The 22,080-nt window shown below is 52.7% G+C and overlaps 2 protein-coding genes across 3 annotated transcripts in view; both read right to left on the bottom strand.

Moving 5' to 3' along the window:
- The window catches only part of EPB41 (erythrocyte membrane protein band 4.1), a 94,619-nt gene extending 92,569 nt beyond the window's left edge, over positions 1–2,050 (bottom strand). The window contains exon 1 of one of the 2 annotated variants that reach the window (XM_042021904.1): positions 1,996–2,050. The gene's annotated coding sequence lies outside the window, so the exon portion shown is untranslated. The remainder of the gene's footprint in view (positions 1–1,995) is intronic. The other variant, XM_042021878.1, reaches the window with a different exon arrangement.
- A 2,474-nt stretch (positions 2,051–4,524) lies between these two features.
- LOC121661565 (CCN family member 2-like) lies at positions 4,525–15,545 on the bottom strand. The gene is made up of 5 exons (XM_042021874.1): positions 15,399–15,545; positions 9,887–10,100; positions 6,797–7,048; positions 5,621–5,829; positions 4,525–5,428 (listed from the first exon to the last, which is right to left on the bottom strand). The coding sequence occupies exons 1-5, from the start codon at positions 15,459–15,461 to the stop codon at positions 5,117–5,119; spliced, it is 1,050 nt and encodes a 349-aa protein (XP_041877808.1). The 5' UTR covers positions 15,462–15,545; the 3' UTR covers positions 4,525–5,116.
- Positions 15,546–22,080: the final 6,535 nt, after the last annotated feature.

The following is a 22,080-nucleotide window of genomic DNA, read 5'->3' as shown; positions in this document are numbered from 1 at the left end:
GACTCTGGCTCTCTTCTACAACTGCATCTGTACCTTCGCTAAGCCTTCGGAAGGGAGCACAGGGATGGGAACGTTCTGGGATGCACCTTGCAAGAACCCAACTTGCTCCCGTGCCCCAGAGCAACTTCTCTCCCAGGAGGCAGCAGAGATTCCCTGCACCACCAGCCTTTCCCATGCTGGCTGTTTGCTGCGGCTCAGCTGTTCCCGCTGCCAGGCATGGCATGTGCGACAGTGACAGTGCCAGGGGCCAACGCTGCACCCCAAACCTCGGCCCTGCGCACCTCACACAGCCTGACCTCATGGCAGGGCACGTGTGACCGATTATCAGCCCCTGACATTGTCCGACCCCTGGCTCAGCCTCACAGCCCCACCGCAGCCTCTCCTGCTCACACAAACCGCAGAGCAGTTGTTGGCTTTCCCCATGCAGGAGCCTCGGCGTAAGTCAATCCTCCGGCGAGGAGGCGGCTGCCCGTAGCGCCGAGCCAAGGCACACCCCTCCATTGCAACACAGCCCTAAAGATAGTCACTGGCCCCCGCTGTCTCCTGCCACCCAGCCAGCCGCTCGGACCCCGCCAGGGAGCGGGGAAGGCAGCCACCACCGGCACAGCCCACGGCACGGACTAACGAGCAGGCTCACCAGCCTCTCGTCCCACCACGACTGCAGGAGGGCGAAATTCAGGAGAGGAAGAGATTGCAGTAACCGCCAGGCACGCCGCACACGCCTCTGGTTGCAACATCAGCGCAAAGTGTCCCCGTCGAGGAGGGGACGTGAAGACACAGACCCCCCCGCGGGCGTGGGGAAATCGATGGGAGGTTTCAGCGCGGCCACGACCGGCGCCGGGGCAGGGATCGACGGCAGGAGCAGCCCCCGTCGCCCCGCAGCTCGGCCACTGCTGCCGGCTTTGGGAACCGTCCCGGCGGGCGCAGACGGGGTCTCGGGGAGAGACCGCGGCCGTCCCGAAGCCACAGGCTGAGCTGCTGCACCTCGGGCACAGCCCCAGCAACACCGAATGCTCCGAGAACCAGAGCTGGACCCAAATGCCAAAGCGGGAGCTGCCACCTCCCAGGAAGGGACACCAGTGCTGCTGCCGTGACTGTGGGGTGCAGGGGGGACCCCACTCCCCGAGGCTGCACCTGCCTTTTCCCCTCCACTGCACCAGTGGCAACAACAGTACGGGGGGAAACATCCGAGTCCCAGGGTTGGCACTCCCCATGAGGCAGGGCCCCATCCACCTCCTGAGCATGAACCCACTGTGGGCCCGTCAGAGCACGCCAGCCCTCCCACCCCACATCCTCCCCCTCAGCCCTACTCAGAGTCCCTAGGACAGCCCTAGTGCATGCCATTCCCCCACACCCAGCCTGACCCTACTGGGGATCCCCCCACTCCAGAGCACCTCTTCCCCATAGGCTTCCTGACAGCGCTGCAGGTGCTCCCCTGGTCTCCCCCAGCCCCCGAACATCCCCCATTTTTCCATAAACCCCCTGCTCCACACCTCAGTCACTGTGGGTCCCCCACATCTAGACTGACACCCCCACCCCCCCCCCCAAACCCTTAAGCACCCTAAAACACCTCACATCCAGCTTGACCTCTACGGGTGCCCCTGGTTCCCGCAGCCCCAGGTCACCCCACATCCAGCCTGACCCCACCAGACACCCCCTGCCTCACAGCACCCCATGTCCCCTGGTAACCCTCCCCACTCCATAACCAGCCTGAGCCCCCGTATGCCCTCACAGCATCACAACCCCTCCTATGACCCCGCAGCCCACGACCAGACTGACCCACCACGAGTCCCTCTCGGGAGCCCCAAATCCTCCAGAACCTGCCTGACCCCTATATGCCCCAAAGCACCCCAGGACCCCCACAGCACCCCCGCACCCCATAACCTGCCTGACCCCTACAGCCCCCCCCCCCCCAAAACCTCCCTCACCCCATAACAGGCCGGACCCCCGAGGAGCCCCCCACCTCCCCCCATGACCCCCGCCCCCCCCACTCACCGGGGCCGCCACTCCGCTCCGCGCTGCCTCCACCTGCACCGCTGGCCCCGCCCCCTCTGACGTCACCACGCGAACCCCGCCCCACTGCCGCGCCCACTGGCTGCCGCCGCCACCCGTCAGCGCGCGGAGGGGGCGGGGCCGGCGCGCGTCGCTGCAGTGGGCGGGGCCCGCAGGTGACGGGCGGGGGGTGGGGCCGGGAGATTCCTCCCAGCGCCCCGGGACGTCACAGGCCCATAAAAGGAGAAGGTGTTCCCCCACCGGGGTTCCTCCCGCGCCATGGCAGAGCCCCAAATCCCCCCCAAAACCAGCAGCAGCAGGGATTTTGTCGATTTTTTTGCTCACTTTCACCCTTTTCCTAAGTCTTCTTAGGGAAAACCCCGTCCCTGCTGAGGGCTGGAGGAGCCGGGGGTGTCCCCCTCCTGAGCCTACCACAGGGAGGCTGCGCCGTGGCCGGAGCCGGTAACGGCGTCAGGGTCACTGAAGTGCCGCCAAACCCGACCCCATCCCTGGGGCCACGCCCGGGTTATCGGTGCCGCGCAGGCGGCTGCTGCGGAGATAAGGGGGAACAGGGCTTCCCCGAGGACGGGGATGGAGGTGGCGGCAGGATGGAATTCGGCCCCAGCACCAAGGGCCTCGCTGCCCTCTCCGCTGTCCTGGCGGTGGTGGTCCTGCGGGGGCACTGGGTGCCGGGACTGGGCTGAAGTAGGCGGGTGCTAGCCGGGGTCACGCTCAGCAGCCGGGTCCTCCCAGCACCCCTGGGGCCCCCTACATCCCCGTACCCTGCCCTGGGGACGGGGTGTCCCCATGGGGAGGTGCCTGGTGCCATCTAATGGGGACGCTGGCGAGGACCGTCACTGTGTGTCCCCCGCTGCCTCTCCCAGGGCCTTTGCAGCCCCCAGAGATCCACGGGCCGGATCGTGCCCCGAGCTCCGAACCTCAACACCACGCAGCTCGAGCGTGACAGGGGTTTGTTCCCCCGTCACCCACCCCTGCCCGGAAGCCCTAAGCCTTCCCCGGAGAGGATGAAGGTTTGGGAGCAGGAAGAGCCTCTCGCCCCTGCCGCGGTGCCAGGGTGGGAGAGAGGGGAGTCCCTGGCTAATGTGATGAGAGGGGGATGAATCCATAAGCTGTTAAGCCACTGCAAAGCCCCTCGCGTTCTGGCCCTGTTATCACCGACTTCTGCTCACATCTGCTCCCGGGGTTATTTTTAATCGGGTATTAAGGACTTGTGGGTCCTTCCGCAGGCGGAGGGGGGCTCTGCTTGTCCCCCCTCCAAGCAGTGGAGGGAGGAGCTGTGTTTTGTGGGCCGCAGAGATGCCTGTGAAACACTAACATCAATCCTGCTGCTAGTTGGGAAGGGGAAAAGAACCCCCTGCCACCCCCTCCCCTCCAGCACCCAGCCATCAACTCTCTAGAGGGTCCCAGCACTGGTCCCAGCACGCTGGTAGCACTGGGGAAAGGTCAGAGGGGGAACCAGGATGCAGCCTCACACAAAGGGATGAGTTCAGGGATATAAAAAATAAAAGATATTTATTAGCGTTGAGTAAAGTGCAACCTCAGCATGGTTTGAGGCTCAGCAGCCATATGAACAGCAGGAGAGAAGCTCAGAGAGGGGAAACAGCCTGAGCAGGGCTGTGCCAACAGGATACTGGGACTGTACAAAGGCCTTAGAAACAACATCAGAAAAATTATTTACAGTTCAAATCAATTATAGGAGGCTGAAGGCTCATGAGCTGCCACAGGCTGAGAGAAAGAACAGGGCCTGGGATGGGACATGGGCCCTGAGCTAGTGTGTCAGTCTGGAAGTTCAGGGTAGCAGCTGGGGACAGCTAGGACTGTCCCTTGGCATCAGGCTCTGATTTGGGGGAAGATATGGTGAGGTGAAGCCTTGGGGCTGCTGCTCCTGCCTGGCTGGAAGAGGAATTCTTTGTGTTTTCCAATGGTGATAGGCAGGGATCATTTAAGAAACAGGATCAGGTCCTGTACCTGGATGTTTCTGCTAAAAATCAGAAGATTTTTCCACACCTGACAAGACCTTAGCAGTCCCACAGAGCTGCCAAGGTGCTGCTGGACACACCACTGGCACTGGCTACTGGTGGCCTTTCCTGGACCTATGGGCTGGCAATGAGGTGTCTCTAATGGCAGAGAGACTCTGCCAGGTCTGTGGCCAGGAGGGAATCCCACCGCTGGAGATGCCAGTGCCAACAGCTCTCCATGGCACTGCCCCAGTAGCTCCAGAAGGGATCTGCTCCATTTACAAATATGAGAATTTCCCTTGCCAGTGCCTTAAACTCTCCAGGGAGACCAGAGCTGAATGGTGTTCCTCCTGCTTACAAACATCCAGAGCAAAGACTCCAGAGCTGAAACAGCTGCAGCCTCCCTGTGCATGTGTGAGCTAGTGGGGTCCAGTCCCTCTCCCCCCCCCCCCCCCCAGAGCCATTTCTGACAAGATTAGGAAGAAATTCCTCCCTGTGAGGGTGGGGAGGCCCTGGCACAGGTTGCCCAGAGAAGCTGTGGCTGTCCCTGGATCTCTGGAAGTGTCCAAGACCAGGTTGGACGGGGCTGGGAGCAACCTGGTCTAGTGGAAGGTGTCCGCGTCCACGGCAGGGGGTTGAAATGAGATGAGCTTTAAAGTGCCTTTCAACCCAAACCACTCCATGGTTCCATGAAACGCTCATCAAGCCACTAAAAGCTGCCCAGAGCGGCACCTGCAGGGGACACATCTTGGCCTGGCAGCCTGGTCCATCCCCAGCTCATGCTGGAAGAACTCCAGGGGTCTGAATCAGGAATTGTGCTCTGGGCTGGAGACTGGCTGGAGCCACATGACTTTGATCCACTCTCCCCTCTGGCCAGTGGGAATACGGATCAAGTTTGCAGCTCAAGCCTGTTTCTGGTTCCTTCACTGATCTTTGCACCGCTGTGGGTGGGGGTCAGGGTGCTGGGGCAGCTGGGGCTCTTCCCCCTCGGCTCGTTGGGAAAACAACAGGGACCACTTGTGTGAATGGTGCTGCTGTGGAAGGCACAGCCCCTCACAGAGGGGGAAGAGGCTGCATTGTCCCGGGACACAGCCATGAAAGCACTGCAGAGCCCTCCCGGACACCTCGGAACCGGCAAGACAGGGCTATTGCCGCTCGGTCTTGATGTGGTCTCCGATCATCCGACGGTGATACGTGGCCAGGAAGATGTCGTTGTCTCGGGGGCAGTCGTAGTGGCAGGAGCACATCTTGATGAACATCATCTTCCTCTGGAAAAAGTCCCCCTCGGGGCAGCGGAACTCCACGTCCATGGTGCTGGTCAGGAACGGGGTGCAGCAGCGCCCATCTGAGCAGCCGCCACAGAACCGGGGCCGGTAGGAGTGGGTGCTGGTGCATCCTGAAAACTCAAAGTGGAGGCTCTGGCGCTGCTTTGGGGTCCGCACACACTTCTTCCCCTTCTAGGGAGAGAATGGATGGATTAACATGGACGCGACAGGAAAGATGCACTGAGGCCTGTGCTCTGACCCCATCGCTGGGCAATGGGACACAAGAGGAAGTGGAAGCACAGAGCAAACCCTGTGACCCAGGATCATTCCCAAGGCTGTCCCTGGCATTTGGGATGCTACGTCTCCTCTCCTCCAGCACTGTACCTTGGTTTTCTCCATGGAGAAGCTGCAGGGCCGGACCATGCAGAGCCGCGTCTCCTTCTCCAGGCGGCACTGGGGGTTGTTGTTGGTCACGCGGGCAGAGATGCCCATTCCACAGCTCCGGGAGCACGCGCTCCACTCCGTGGTCTGCACCAGGCAGTTCTCCTGCAGGTTGTTCAGCTCTGGCTTGTGAGCTGGATCCTCCCTGAAAACTGAGCCATGAGGAAGAGACACAAGGCAAGGCTGAGGGCTTTGGACAGAACATGGCAGCTCCACGGCTGCTCCCAACTCAGCCTAACACGTCAGGAACAGCAGCAAAGGTCTGGCCCATCCCATGAGATGCTTGGCCTCTTAGCAGGAAGGGGATGCAGGTGAGCAGGGGCTGTTTCCTACACAGCCCAGCTCCAGCCAGTTCTGCTGTGACACTTCAGGACACAGGAGCCTTCCCATAGCACCATTGAGGTTTCACCTTGTGTTGGGTCTGGCTGAGCTGGAGTTGATGTTCCCAGAGCAGCCGTCCCGGTGCTGTGCTCTGCAGTGGGAGCTGGAAAGATGCTGATAACACACCGGTGTTTTTGGCTACTGCTGGGCAGGGCTGGTGCAGCATCAGTGCTGTCTCTCCAACTTCCCCCTCCTCCCCCCCCACCCCCGATCAAGGGGCTGGGAGTGGGGCAAGATCCTGGGAGTGGACAACTGACCCAAATTCACCAAAGGGATATTCCAGACTGTACGATGTCAGCTCAGATATAAAAGCTAAGGAAAGGAAGAGGAAAGGGGTGGGGGGTGGGGCATTCGCTATTTACAGTGTTTGCCTTCTGGTGCAATCACTCCGTGTGCTGAAGCCCTGCTTCTTAGGAAGTGGCTGGACACCACTTGATGATGGGAAGGAAAGAATAAACCTATTTTTTTTTCTCTTTGCTTGTGTACATGCAACTTTCACTGATCTCAACCTACAAGTCACTTTCCATTTATTTTCTCCCCCCTGTCCAGCTGGGAAAGGGAGTGAGAGAGCAGCTGGGTGGGCTGGAGCTGGTGTCCAGCTCTGGAGCTCAATACTTGGTACCCACCCCCACCATGATGATGCACAAACCCACTACCAGCCCCAAACCAGTTGGTGCCCCAATCCACCCCTCTTCCTCAGCAAACAGTTCCCGACCCCATCCCACATGCCCCACTGACCCGCCATGGCCGTTCCAAAGTGATTCTCCTCGCTGCCCTCCTCACACACCCACTCCTCGCAGCACTTGTTGTGGAACTTCACCCTCCGGGGGTTGGGGCACTCTGGGGACGGCAGGCGCAGGTCGTCGGAGCAGAGCGGGATGCAGCCGATGGCCCCATCCATGCAGATGCACTGCAGCTTGCACGTGGGCTGGAAGCTCTCCCCGTTGAGGTAGATCTTGCCCAGCAGGTCACACGTTGCACCCTCATGAGCTGGGGGAGGAAGAGGAGGAGAAGGAGGAGTGAGCAGGAGGCTGAAGCCCTCCCTGCCTTGGGGACATGGAGCTCTTGAGGAGGGACAGAGCCCACCCTCCCCTGCTCTGCCATCCCAGTGCTGGATGTCTCATATTTGCCTCCCTGGACCCAAGGCTGTTCCTGACACTGATTTTTCAGAAGTGCTGGTCCTCCCAAAATTCTCTAGAAAAATTTCTTCTCCACTTGGATGAGCTACTAAGTGTGATTTTGTCTTTGGAGCCTGTAAAGAGCCTGTTTCCCTGTCAGAGTTCTTCCCAGCCAGCTCGGAGTTACCGGTCAGTGGTGCTGTGCAAGACACATTCCTGACATGGCACGTGAGCGTGGCTTTGCTCCTCAATATTCCTGAGATACCAAAAGGCAACACTCTTCTAAGAACAGCTGGTTCCCCCATGGCAAATGGTACCTACAAAGGAAAATGACACTTTGGGTTGGTGACCTTTTTGGCCCCTCTGCGATGCACAAATCTCTTCCTCCTTCCAGCCTCAATTTTTTCCAGTTCTCTCCCTTCTGATCTCTGGATCTCTCATCTCCAGACATCCTATCAGTCTCTCCCTCCTTCCCTATAAAACTTAAATGGGCAAAAAAAAGGAAACTCATCAATATCTGACACAGAGCAGCAACCTTTACTCTGCAGGTGCGACAATGCTCCCAAGTAGTTCTTATGACTGCATTAGCCAGAACTTTCCCAGTGGAAGTTTTCCAGCAGAAATCTCTTACCTGATTAAGACAAGGAATGTTTTCAAGAAGAACCAACTGAAGCATTTCACTTTGATATGAAAGATGTCCTTTATGTTCAACCAAAATACTTGTGGGATAGTATCCATAGAGGGAAGAGTTTTGCTCTGGTAATTATTTTAGATACTATAAAGATCAAGGTGAAATATTTTGATAGAATGGAAAGGGAAAGTTTTGACACAGACAGGTGAGTATTCTAAGTAAGTCATGGAAAGTTTTGATATTTTTTTTTTAATATATTGATATACCTATACATACATACATACATATATTTATATATATATATATTTTTTTTTTTTTTTAATGTATTTTTTTCTCTCAGCCTGAAATTAAATGTTGAAATCTCAGAGTTGTTCAAAGGACAGAAATCCTGATTTTGGACAGTTTTCAGCAGCTGCTGCTTTCTGCAATCCTGAATCTTAAGAAAAAACATTTTAAAAACCCCATGCAAACCTCTATGGGGAAGGATTTTTGGCTGCTTGTGGAGGCTTCCCAGGAAACCTGATCTGTTTTCCCCTTAGTCCTGTTTGCCTGGGGGACACTGTTTCAGACAGAAAGTGTTTGAATCAAACAAGGAGTAAGAATCTCTTTCCATTGCATCCCCATCCCTTGAGGGGACACAAATCTCTGTTCCTATCCAGACCTGCATCTCATCTTGCAACTCTTTTCAATGTCATTGGGATAAAAATACTCCCGTGCTCCAACTTGGACATTTCAAAATCCTCACTTTTTCCATCAAAGTGGAAGCCATCCATCCACCCCCCCTCTACACAACCATTCATACTTACTTTTAAACATTCTCTCCCTGTTCTTCCAGCCTGTGCACTCTCCCATCCCGCTGAGTGGATCATGCTGTTCCCTCTCCTCCCTCTCCCCTCCCCCTGCCATTCCCCAAGGAATAGCAGGCCGCTCCAGGGGTTGACTGTTTTCCAAACTCAATTGCTCTGTTGTGCCTTATTTACCCTCCATGACCTCCCTTTCCCACTGACCTGATCCAATTAAGGCTCCATGACGGCGCCCATGGAGTGATCCAGCTCTTCATTCCCCGGTTCTGCCTGGCACCACCCACCCCCAAACGAAAGAGCTGCTCCATAAAGCTCTACCAGCTCCCTGCACCTCCTACCAGTGGATGGGGCCTGCAGGTGACGGGTCGGATGGGACTTGGAGCAACCTGGGACAGTGGAAGGTGTCCCTGCCCACAGCAGGGGGTGGCTCAAGAAGAGCTTTAAGATCCCTTCCAAGCTAAACTGTTCCATGATACTCTGATTCTGTCTCAGGCTGGTGCTGGATCATTTCCAGAGACATCCAGTGCTGTGGCCAAACATTTCCCTAAGTGCTCACACCAACCTGCCAGCTCTCAGGTCTTCCTGACTATTTTGAAAAGCTTGAATTTAAGAAAAAAAGGTCAGGTCCTGTCAGAGATGGGGTAGGGGAGTCTTGTTTTTTAACAAAGACCAGGAAGTTGAGGAAATACTTTATTTTCCTCTAGACCAAAATAATTTCTGCTTGCTCTACAAGGAGCTACTAAATTTAAAAAAATAAATCAAAAATATTTTTCTTTTCTAGCTGAAAAGAGGCATCAAGAGAGAAAGCATTTCCATTACCTGGCTTGGGAATTCTCATGTTCCACACAGACACAATGTGGTGAAGGAGCTGTTCAGCTCTTCCCACCCACACAGTACAGTCAGAAATACACTTTGCCTCTTTCATGGGAGCAGCCAAGTGCAGAACACCCATCCCTGGCACAAGGCAGAGGGATTTGGGGTGGGATATTCCAAGAAAAAGTACTTTCAGTAAGAGATCAGATTGGTGATATTTACCCAAAGGGATAGAGGATGACATCCCTGAGGATGTCACAGGACACATGAGAGTCCCACAGCCCCACTCGCGCCTGGCTGGAGCTGTGGGAAGGCAGCTGTGTGTGTGCCAGGGGATCTGCTGTTCCCAGGGCTGGCACTGATCTCCCAGCATGACACTGGATGAAGCTCCAAGGAAGTTCTGATGGGTGTTCTGGGAGGCACCACAGAAAAACCACACAAGGACAGAACCTGCAGCTCTCACCTAAGCAGATCCCACTGCCTCTGTGGATTTTGGAGAAGTCACAGTAGAGTCCCTTGTGATGGTCACAGGGCCTGTGCAAGGAGCAGAGCTCGCCCAGCTGCCGGGCACACACCTTGCAGCAGCCACAGGCATCCCACACGTGGCTGGTACCTGCAGGGCACTGCAGAGGCTGGGAGGGACACTGGCATGGGAACGTGCAGGCCTGTGGTTCTACCTGGAAGGCAAAAAGCCATGGAGAGAATGAGTCTTCCGCAAGGCAGCCGGGCAGGGAGAGGAAAAGCACAGCTCTGCTGCGGGCATAGACACCCCAGAGAGAGTGGGACAGCCCTGCTGCAGGGGGGTGTGTGCAGCTCCCAAAGACTCACAGGACTCATGTTTTCCTCATCCCTATTTCAGCTGGAGCTCAAGGGGAAAAAAGAAAAATGATGCCTCTGGGAAGCAGAGACAAAACAAACAGAACAAGTGGTAGCTCAGAGTCCCCTGCACAGCTCACCCTCCACTTCCCTGGAAGCAATAAAGTAGTAATTATTAACAGCGAGAAACTCCAGCTTTTACACAGGACAGACATCAAAGCCTCTGCAGCAGCGTCAGACCCAGTGGAAGCTGGAAAAGCGATGTGCACAGCAACAGGACCTGCCCAAAGCCAGGCAGTGGGACTGTGGGGATGCTGAAAACCCCAGAAGCTCCCGAGGCCCATTTCGTCCCCTGCATCTCGCACTTTCTTCTTTATCACATGTACCCTCTGCTTTCCATTTTCCAAGGAACACAGCATAACCAACCTTCCTGGGGACCTTGTGACTGCACAGATGCCCCCCTTTGGCAGCATTTCACTGGACAACCCTTGAAACCCACCCCTGGCTTTATGACACTTCAGACACTAAACAGAGACCAGGCTATGGCTGAAGGGTGGGTTACCTGCTCTGGAAAACCCAGATGTGTCCAGCGTCCCAGTCACTGAGCTGATGAATCCCTGTCCTGCATCAGCTCAGAGCAGGAGCACCAGCTCAGCTCTGGCTGTGCCCAGATTTGGGCAAGATGTAACACCCTGACTGTGAACAGTGCAGAATGTGTGGTCTCTAGAGATCCTCTGAAACCTCCTCAGAAACATCAGTGCCAACTCCAGCCTGGTTTTCAGTTCAGATCCTGCCCATCCAAATTCCCCCTTGCCCCACTCCATGCACCACTCCACCACTCTGGACACAGCTCAGCTACCATCCAGGGCTGACACAACCCTCACACATGGATGATGCCACCAAAACACTGCTGTGAGCAGGGTGGAGAGGGAAGCATCCAGTGGGGCAGACCCCTCACAGCTCTGCTGTCACCCCAGGAGAGCAGCAGCTGAGCTGGGAATGGCCTTGAGGGCAGCAGAGAGGGGGACATGCACCTGGAACAGGTCAAAAAATATATCTTGTTATGGCTCTGTTTGCACTTGTCAGATCCCATCCAGCTCTCACTTGTGAAGCAGCTTCCTTGGACATTGTGTTTGTTACCAATCACAGTAGGAAAACTTTTCCAGCTGTTTTGACTGTTGCTCTCACTTTAGCTCATGTGGGGTCAGAAGGTGCCAACTTCTTTGTACAACTGTGTCACCAACACAGCACTTGCGGGACTGGGATTGGGCTAAACCTTCCCTCAAAGTCATGGAATATCCCAGGTCGGGAAGGATCCACAAGGATCATTTAGTCCAACCCCTGGCCCTGCACAGGACACCCCAACAATCCCACTCTGTGCCTTAGAGCATTGTCCAAATGCTGCTGGAGCTCTGGCAGCCTTGGGGCCATGACCATTCCCTGGGGAGCCTGTTCAGTGCCCGACCACCCTCTGGGGGAAGAATCTTTTCCTAATATCCATCTAAACCACTCCTGACACAGCTCCAGTCATTCTCTCAGGTGGTCCCCAGGGGTGAGTCCTCCCAGTCTCCCTGCTCAGCAGGAATCAGCATAATTCTCCTGGATAACTCCTAGCACAAAGTATTTTGGAAACAAGCCTCTCCAGCCTGCAGCTCAGCTTTTCCCCGCTGACTGTCTGGGAGCCACTCACCAGGACCTGGCATGTCACAAGAATCAATTCCCGACTGCTGAAGTGCATTAAAAGAACTAAAAATACAGAAATCTTCCCAACTTTTTTCCATGTAGCTGCCAAGGAACGTGTTATTCAGCCCCAGATGAGCTGGGGTGGGGGGGACGTGAGATCACACAAGAGACAAAGCATTCCTAACACAGGATCTATATTAAGATGCAATCCATGCACTTAAGAAAAAATAATGGTAACAGGCATTTTCCAATGCAGTGTCAGCCACAGGCCATAGAAAGAAACACTCCCAAAATAGCTCTCCTGCTGAAATCCAGACCAAAACAAGCTCTTTTGGGATAACAGAACACAACCGTTTTAAACCCAACTGAGTTGTCCCATCCCCGGAAGTGTCCAAGACCAGGATGGACAGGGCTTGGACCAACCTGGGATAGTGGAAGGCGTCCCTGCCCATGACAGGGGGATGGAACTGGATGGTCTTCAAGATCCCTTCCAACCCAAACCATTCCATGATTCTACAATTCTGTGTGTTTTCTTTCCCACCCTCATTAATCATTGCTGGCACTAGTTATTTCCTTAATAACTCACCCACACAAACCAGTCCACCTGGTTTTACCTTCTGTTCACAGCACCTTCATTTCCTCATTGTATCACAGCTGCTTTTCAGCAGGAGAACATCTAGATTCAGATCTCTTGTGCATCAGAGACCAGCCGGGTGACCCTGCACCCACCTATGCTGTGCCTCAGCTCCCCCAGGCGTCAGCTCAAAAGTCCAATTCATCATGATTTTCAGGACCCTTCTAAATACTCCCAGATGCCCCCACCAGTCGGCTCAGATGTGTCTCCCTCCATTGCCCAGGAGGTGCTGGGGCTCCTGTTTGCTGGTTTTATTGCTGAGCAAAGTCAGCCCGAGCTATTTATAACTCCTGCTGCTCTCCTAGGTCTGGTAGAGGAGGGAATGAGCTGGAATGGGGTTTGGCTCACACACACCCAACAGCCAGAGCACTGAAAAACTGCCTGGCTAGGGAGCCTCTCAAGTTGGGAACAGCTGGGAGAAAGTCAATGTTGAACCGACTTCCTTGAGCCCTCCATTACTGAATTTTCTTTCAGAGAGGCTGAATAGTGGATTATGTTGGTTTTGCATGGAGCATCCTCCACCCTGCATTCTTTCCAAGGGCTGCTTCTGGTTCTTCTGCCCAAAGAACTGCCCTAAAACTGCCCCAAAGAACTCCCCAAACTGTTCCCAGTAACTGCCAGGATTGGAATTCAGGGCTTTGTTGCAGACCCAAAGGTAACACAAAGCCCAACACTTCCACATAACCTGCCACTGACCTGGGTCCAGAGGGATTCAACTCAGAGAACATTTTGTTTTCTTCCCTCTGCAAGAAAGGGCTGCCCCAAAACTCACTTCTACCTTCACTGGGCATGCTCCTGACTTAAAGTTCACTACAACCTTGACCTGGCTTCTGTTGAGGTTGGCAGAGCATTTCTGTGAACTCTGAGAGCAGCAGAACAGAAACACTGTCAGAGATCAAGGCTATGGATTTAAGATGGTTCTAAAGCCTGGAATGTTGGCTCTCCCTGCTCCTGGCCTTGCTGACAGCTCTTGCATCCATCACAAACACTGTGTGTGAAGCTGTGGGACTCCCAGGATCCCTGAGTGATGGCCAAGCCATCCCATCGATGGCCAAGCCAACACTCAGACCAGGGGATTCCCCTGCTCTGCTCCATTCTCCATCTCTAACTCCCCAGATTCATCTGCTCAGCTGACAAGCCAGAACAAGCTCCCTCCCAACTGCCAGCACCAAAACCAGTTACCTGCAGGTAAGAGAACGTGAGAATGTTCTTCCTGCTTCATATTTACATAAAACCTCTTCCCCTGCACCCTCAGGAGAGCACAAGTGCTGTAACATGAGCTCCCACCACTGCAGTAGGTCCATGGTACTGTCAGGATTTCTCATTCCTGACGAATGTCTACAGGAGCCCAGGGAACCAGCTAAGGGAGCCAAACCAAAGAGGATGTTTTAAAATGTGTTTGGGCTCATGACTGCACTCAGAGGGCAGGGAAAGGTGAATTTTGAGCTGAGCTGGGTGTTTGCAAAGAGCTTATGGAGCCATGGGTTAATGCTGCAAGGTAGAAGTGATATAATGAACACCCAGCTGGTTCTTTTAGTGCTCCAAGACTAAGCAGCCAAAACACAGCTGTTCATCCTTCAAACACTGAATTACTGTGGGTAACCCCTGCTTTCTCTCCATCTCAGGCTCTCAAGGCGCCTTCCTAAGGCTGCTGCAGCACATTCTACAACAGCTCCTTTGGAGAGACAAGAACCAGTGACCCCCTTCACAGACAGAGCACGGGGATACGGAGACCTGCCCAGGATGAGCCTAAACATAACTCCCAGTTATCCTGGAGCAACTCCCACCTCTGAACAACACAGGAGGCAGATTCAGGAGCAACAGCTCTCATTTCCTGCCTCAATCCACAAAGTATCACAGAATCTTTAAGGTTGGAAAAGACCTCTAAGGTCACTGAATCCAATCTAATGCTCCAAGACAGTCAAAAGTCACGTTTCTGAGGCATTTGGCAGGTTTAGGGAGAATTACCTGTCTCAGAGTGGTAAGCAAGGGTCACAGTGGTGGGATTGACTGTTATTGTTTATATGAGCTACATGGTGCTGCCAAAGCTGAGCCAGCGCAAGAATCAAGATGCCCACCCCAAATGGCAGCAGTTTCCCTTAGATCGCAGACCGGGACATGTTCTTGGCAGGAAAGGGACTGGCACACACTGAGCGCTGCCAGGAGCAATCCAACCAGGAGCTGATTGCCTCTCTCAGCACAACAAGCCCTGCAAGGGGCTCTGTGAACCCAGTTTCACTGATCCAAACGGCACTTACAGGAATTTAATGATGGCACTGACGTTCCTGATACTGCTGGCACGAGAACAGCACACAAATGTCCTAAGAGGAATCAGCTGCTCTCTCAAGAACTTGTATTAACAGGACAACAGGCACAAATCCTGCTCTGGAGAGGCTGCAGTCTAATTTTCCCCTCGGGATCACTGCTTTTGGGAGCATATGGGTGGATTCAGTGACAGCTGGGGAAGGATGGTGATGGTAAGGAACTGGGATACGAGACTGTTACTCTTTGCAATGACATAAAATCAGACTTCCCCTCTCTCTGTTCTCTTCTCCTGCTTCTAGACCAGGGCCGATTTCTGGCTTCCAGGAGTGGGAGGAAACAAAAGGTATACCCGCGTGCCAGGAGCTCTGAGATCCGTGGATGACACGCGTTACCTGGGGCAGCTCCCACCGTGGTTTAGTTACACGGCACGTTTGCATCGCTCTGCTTCCAGCCCAGCTTCCCTCGGAAATTCGGGAGCAGGTGGCAGCCGGGAAAAGTCTCTCAGCCCAAAGCCCTCGCATGCATCGAAGGAAAAAGCTGCAGTGCCCCGGCGGAGCTGCTGTAGGGCCGTACGTACCCAGCCAGGGGCGAGGAGGAGCAGGAACAGGGTCCGGGTCACTGTCCCCAAGTTGCCAGGCATCCCGAGTACTGGGCAGGGGAGGGATCCAGGCTGCCGGCTACTCCCTCCCGCTCCTTCGGAGTTTCCCGTCTCTTTGAAACAAGCTGCACAGGAGCTTCTCCTTAAATATCCTCTGGAAGGGGCGGGCCTCGCGCTGAGTGACAGGCTGGAACCGAGCCCAAAAGGGTGCAACAAAAAGTGTCCAAATTCCAGGGAGCACGAGTGGATTCCTGCGGCTCCGGCGGTCACGGGGCTGCCACCGCTACCCGCAGCTCGGTTGCTTTCCAAATTGATAAATCAAACTCCAGTAAAAGCAGGATTGTTATTTTTCATTTTTTCCTCTTTCTACTTCCGAGTATGAAGCCTGGCACAGCTTTCCTGACACAGACCCCCTTTCCCTACCTACAGCCGTTCCTTTTCGGCTGCAAGAGATGAGGAGTGATTCAACAGAGATTTGTGGTGTTCAGAGTCTGAGCAGGAGGGAGGGACGGGTAGTTCGGTGCTGTCAGGTACCACGTCTGGCTGTGCATCACCTGTCAGCTTCGGGGAATGAAAGTTTCATGATTAGAACTCCTGCATGAGGAGCTGCGTATTTTACAAGGCAATGAAAAGCTGCTGGATGAAAGTTTTTTATAAAGGACATCAGTCCCCCAAAGTGCTTTGGGATGGATGCAGGATCTCACACATCTTTATCTCGGGTCATGATCCTTTCTGTTTGCTGCTGAAATACAGCACCAGGCTTGTGCACAGCCAGCACGGCAGACCTTTAGAACACGAAAGAGTTGTTTTGTGTTAAAGAGTCGTTTTGTTTGTTCCCGAAGAGCAAGCGGAGCACTGCCGTGGAAGGAGGAAGAGTGCAGCAGAGGGCACTCTTAGTCCTCGCTGGCCAGTGCGGGACAGAGCAGTTGGGTCTCGGACAGGAGCCTCTGTGCACACAAAGTGACTTGAGAAAGATGGAGCCGTTCCTCAGGGTGAGGGAGCTTTCCCGGGGAGAAGAGGTGCAAGGGATGGTACCTTCTTTGGGCCAATACAAATCCGGGTCAGGAGCCCAGGCGCTGTGCAGTGCAGCCCCAGCATATCCCCGTCCCAGCTGAGTGCTGGGAAACAAGACAGAAGATGAAAAAAACCCACAGAGTGTGTAGTGGGTTATTTAAATTCACCTTCCTTCCTGCCTGCCTTCAAGGTAGGGCAGTTTAGCTGCAAATCAAGCCCTGCAATTCATCCAGGTCCTTTCAGGTCCCTGTGCAACACCAGATCAGCCTCCACACTCCCTGTGTGTCCAATACCAGAAACAGAAAACTCCAACTCTTAACTGATTAGCACTTGGAAAGCCCCTTGGGATTTGGGGCCGGAGAGCATTAGCACAGAGCAAAACAGATGCACCTTCTTCTCCTCTTCCATGAGATGGGGGATTTCACAATCACTTCTGCGACAGCCACCTCTGCTCGTGGCACACCAGAGGATTATGTCTGCACACAAAAGATTTCATGTTCTGGAGGTGGCATAAACATCCTCTGCCCTCAGGCACTTCAGAGCTCCAGGCAGCCTGGCTGGAAATACATTCCTTCTCCTTTTGGAGGGCCTGAACTATGTTGTCACCTAAAATTAGCTGCTCACATTTCCCAGGACATTCTCCCGCTGCTTGCAAATAAGACAGGGATAAAGTGCTGCACACTTCTGGTCTCATTTTCTCACACAGCAATAATATAAACTCCAGCTGAATCCTGAGCCCTCCAGGGCATCTGAAGATGGGAAGATGGCATATTTGTGGCTTTTTAAAGGGACAGTGTGTAATGTGTGGCTCAATCTATTCCTCCTTCTCCAATAAGATATCCCCCTTTGTCCAGCAATAGGACAAGGAGGAATGGCTTTAAGCTGTAAGAGGCCAGGTTTAGATTAGATATTAGGAAGAAATCCTTCCCTGTGAGAGTGGCACAGGTGGCCCAGAGCAGGTGTGGCTGTCCCATCCCTGGAAGTGTCCAAGACCAGGCTGGACAGGGCTTGGAGCACCCTGGGATAGTGAAAGGTGTGCCTGCCCATGGCAGGGAGTGGGACTGGATGAACTTTAAGTTCCCTTCCAACCCAAACTGTACCATGATTCTCTGATTCTTTAAGAAACAGCAGCTGCACCTCAAACCATGATCTTCCAAATTCTGCTTTAACATAAACCTTGCTGTGTGACCTTGGATGAACTGTTCAGCCAACATCCCAATGTCAGTCACCTGTCAGGAGTTCCGTGGGGAATATTCAGCACTGGGCCACCATTACGATGGCTGATTAAGTTTTCAACCTACAATAAAACTAAAGAATAATTCGATTATAAGACATCCTTTCCAAGCTGCTCATCATCATCCACCTGAATGCTTCCACCTTTCCAGGGCAGTAAAACATACTGAGTTCAGTCCTATTCATCCTTCAAGCCACCTTTTGGATTATCGGAGCAGGATATGAAAGGATCAGCTGGAGATCCCTTGATTTTGTGAGCTCACTCCACCCATGGTCCAAGATTTTCTTAGGGCACTGGGACGAACAAAACTACCCCTCATACTAGAGCTGAGCTGCTAGCCCCACTGGACATGCCAAGAGGTAAAAGAAGAACATGATGGTTGAGTGACTCAGAATGATCAAAGGCAGGAAAGGCCCAAGTTTGCACAAATTTTTATCTCTTCCTTTTGCCTGAGCTGCCTCAAGTGAAGGGATAAAGATGTCAACCCTGCTTAAATCTCCCCCAAGCAAAGAATAGTGGGTGTTTAATACAGCTTGTTACATCCTTCTGGGTTCAATCACCATGCCCAACCGGCAGCTTCCCTGGATTTATAGTAATTTGAAAAGCAGACAGTTAAAAAATTGCTAAAAATCATGTCAGGCCAAAGAATAAAATGAAGGCAAGCACACACAGAGTTTTTTTGGCTCAGTAGGATCCCTCCCCATGGCACTCTGCCTGCAGAAGCCAAAATAAAAAGCTGCTACAAGCAGCATGGTACAGGGAATTGTGCTCACCCAGTCCTCAGTGACTTCAGAACTGTCCCCAACCCTTTGTCCCCTGTTCCAAAGCTTCTTGGTCACCCCCAGGACACACTGGTGGCCTCTGGAGCCTTGCAGCAGGTTTGTGTTCTCACAGCTGGTCAGTCCTGGCAAAAGTTACCTCTGGAGTGGATGACAGGCCCTCACTCCCATTTGAGACTCCTTCAACTTGATGATATCAAACTCTTTCAACCTGATGACACCAAACACAAACTTGGCCCAGCAGAGATGGTGAGATCCATCCAGCTTGATGGTTGGAAACACAGGGGTTCCATTTCCTTGGTCATTACACAACCACTGCTGCCTACTTGATGCATCCTGCTTCCACACTCAGGCTGGTCACAAGTGCCAGATCCAGGGCCATGGGGGAGTCCTTTTGCTGCTTTTTGTTCCAGTGTGAGGATACAAGACAATTCTCAAGTTGGGCTGGGCCCTTTCACTTCTCCCCTGCTGGTACAAGGTCGCGGGACTCAAGTGCCACTGGTGGTTTCTCCACCTGTGGTTATTACTTGCAATAGAACAAAATGTCTCTCAAGGCTCTGTGTTTGCTGCAAGGCTGGGAAGGAGTTCTGCCAGTCCATGTGCTTTGGGGCAAGACAGATAAACAGCCCTGGATATTTTGGGGGTCAACATGGTTCCCAGAGAATTAACAGCTGAGAAGGGCTCTTCCAGACTCGAGTTTGAGTTCAAGTTCAGCGCTAATTCAGTGTGTCTAGAGGGACATTTAGGGTCAGATTCACGCTGTCTAATTGATAGGCAATTAATTAAGGCATCTCCATTTCTAGCCTAATCTCTCTAGGCTCCCTTTAATAAGTGGAGAAGAGCTGGAGCTCCTGAACAGCCTTCTGAGATCCCTGGCTCTGTTGTCCGAGCACATCAGCTGTGGCACCACATTAGTGGCTGTAAATTATCATAAGAAAGTGTCACAGAAATGCAGCACCAGAGCTCAGCAAAGGCTCAATGCTTCACCTTGCCTAACTCCAACCTGGGTGCAAGGCTTCCCTTCCCTATGGATGGAAAGGGCAGGAAAACAACCCCCTCCTCACTCCAGCACAGCCCTGGGATGAAATGCTGACTGCAGGGAAACACCTGCTGGCTCCAGCACAGCTGGGATTCCCTCTGCCTAGCTTGGCAGATACACAGCCCTGAGACCACACTGCTGTGCCCACAGCATAGAGATGTCAGGCAGGGGGCAAATTCTGTCCCTGGTTGCGGAGTTGACTTGTGAAATCCACAGTTATATTAGTTCTGGAAGGAACTATTGTATTTGAGGATTTATTGTGACAATGAAGTTTATCAAGGGATGTGACACTTGGGATGGGTGAGGTGACTGCTGATGTCTTTGTAAATAAACAATAAATACGTAAAAACAGTCTTAACATTGCAACTTCAGAAAGAGATGGTGCTCTGACAGAGCTGGCCAGCAAAAACACATGTTCTCTTCTAGGAAAAAAAATAAATGCCACTCTCGAGCCTGATTTTGGCAGGATGCAAAACTCAGGTCTGCAGTACCAGAGTTACAGCCCAGAGCACCCAAGGGAAAGACACCAGTTGTCAAAGCATGGTATCCTTGTTTCAGAACAGGTGAACAGTGAGAAAGTCAGCACTTCCAAGGACATCCGTGCAACAAGACCATGGTATGACAGCAGGTGGTCCCCTGAGACCCTTAACAACTGCAAAATTTGGATGTTTAGATACAAGTGTGAGTCACCATCATGGCCAGGAGCATTTGTGCCAAGGCACGGGCTTGCACAAAACTGCAGGAGAACAAGCCCTGGGAGGAAACAGCTGCGCCCACCTGTGAAACAGATGCTTCCTCAAGCTTTTCCACTTCTTAACTTACTGAATGCTTAATTATCCCGAAGAAAAGGTGCAGGGAGGGAGGGCACGTTTAAGGTGGACTTGGATAGGATCGTTTAAGGAGGCTGCCAGTGCCACAGGACTCCTCCGGAGCACAGCTCCAGTGTCTGTGACCACTCTGTGTCTCGGGGGGTTTGGTCCTCAACACCTGCACAGGCAAGGCACAGGAGGATGTGCTGGAGGTAACATGGTTTGGGAAAGAGAAGGGGCTAAGAGACATCTCTCCAGTTATGGGCTATGAAACAATATTACTGGTTCTGCCTACAAGTGCTGCATTTTCTCATCCCATTTTATGGACACTGGGATCTGCCACCTCCTGAAGAAGCTGCAGCTCTGCCACAAGGACCAGGAGCTTCCTCTAGTGCCTGTATCTACACAGCTCCATCCAAAAGGGTGCAAGGGGGAATTCTCCTCTGGATCCCATCCTTCCAAGGACTTCTGGCATCACCTAAGATCTCAGCCCTAAAATCCAGGACTCAGACAAAACAGCTCTGACATAGTTCTTCTGCAATTCATACCAGCTGCATATCTCAGGAGCCTCAACAGGCAGCAACAGGTCCCTGAGTTCTGGCAGCCTGGGAGGACCTGGAGGGGTGGGTGGCCTCCCAGGACTTGTGCGTAGCTCTCATTAGGGGTTTGAGATTCCAACAGGAGCCTGCCCACACCTTTCCCATTCAGGTTTTGGAACGATTCCAGCTCATTACATGGAATCAGTGAATAATGTAAGTTGGGAGGACCCTCGGGTCTTTTGGTCCTCCTGCAGTCCAACCCAACCCTGAGGATAGAGAAGAGAGGTAGATTTCAGAGACCAGGAGAGATGAGCAGGCCAGTGGGGTCCCCAGCTCAGCCAGGCACTGCTCTGCCAGCCTTTCCAGTACACGGGAATCTCAGCACAGGAATACTTTATTAGCTTCCAGCCCCCCTGTAACAAAGGGCTGGCACCTCTGGAGTGGCAGGGACTTCTCCGAGCTGAAGGGATTGTTAACCTTGGAATGTAACACTGACACCTCCGAAATCAGCTGCAGACCTGCTGATTAAAGAGCAACATCTTCCTCCAAAGGGCTGCACAAACTGAGCTACAAATCTTAAAAATTATTTGGGAAATGTTAAGTGTGAGACTTTCACTTGCCTGTTCTTAATTCTTTTTGTCATTGTGGTTACAGACAGACATCCATGAGGTTGGTCTTTTTTTTTTTTTTATTTGTTTCCTTACTAATAGATATTTTTGAAGTTTCACATCACAAATGTTTAAGAAAAGACAAGTCACAAGCTCCATAAAGAGCTTTGTTATAGGAATGATGGGATTTTACATACATTGATAAGGAAATCATCTGTGGTTGGAGCCATCATTGCCTTCAGACAGACCAAACTCACACAAGATGAGTTTGACTCTTCTCCAGAGAGGACTCTCTTCCTACACAGTTCCCCTGGCTGACTTCTCCAGAAACTTGTGTGGTGGTAGAAACCCCCTTGGTATATTTAGAGGTGACAGTTTTATTATTGGTAGTGGAAAGTTATTACAAATGCTGCATTTTTTCATACCATTTTGTGTAAAAGAGTTTACTGTTACAAACCTGCTTAAAACACTTTAAGTTCAGAACCTCTATTTTCAGTATAGCTTTTGCCACACTGTCTTTTAAATACCCCATCACTGTAAAGCAACCACTGACAGACTACTCAAACTTTTACAGTTTGGGCCATTCGACTTCAGATATAAAATAATAGACATTTTCCAAAGCCTCAGTCTGTTATTTTT

Source organism: Corvus kubaryi, unplaced genomic scaffold (assembly GCF_017639235.1).
Source record: "Corvus kubaryi isolate FWS band 111438036 unplaced genomic scaffold, C.kubaryi_AGA036_p1.0 37179, whole genome shotgun sequence".
NCBI lineage: Eukaryota > Metazoa > Chordata > Aves > Passeriformes > Corvidae > Corvus > Corvus kubaryi.
This window is presented reverse-complemented; position numbering and strand designations above follow the sequence as displayed.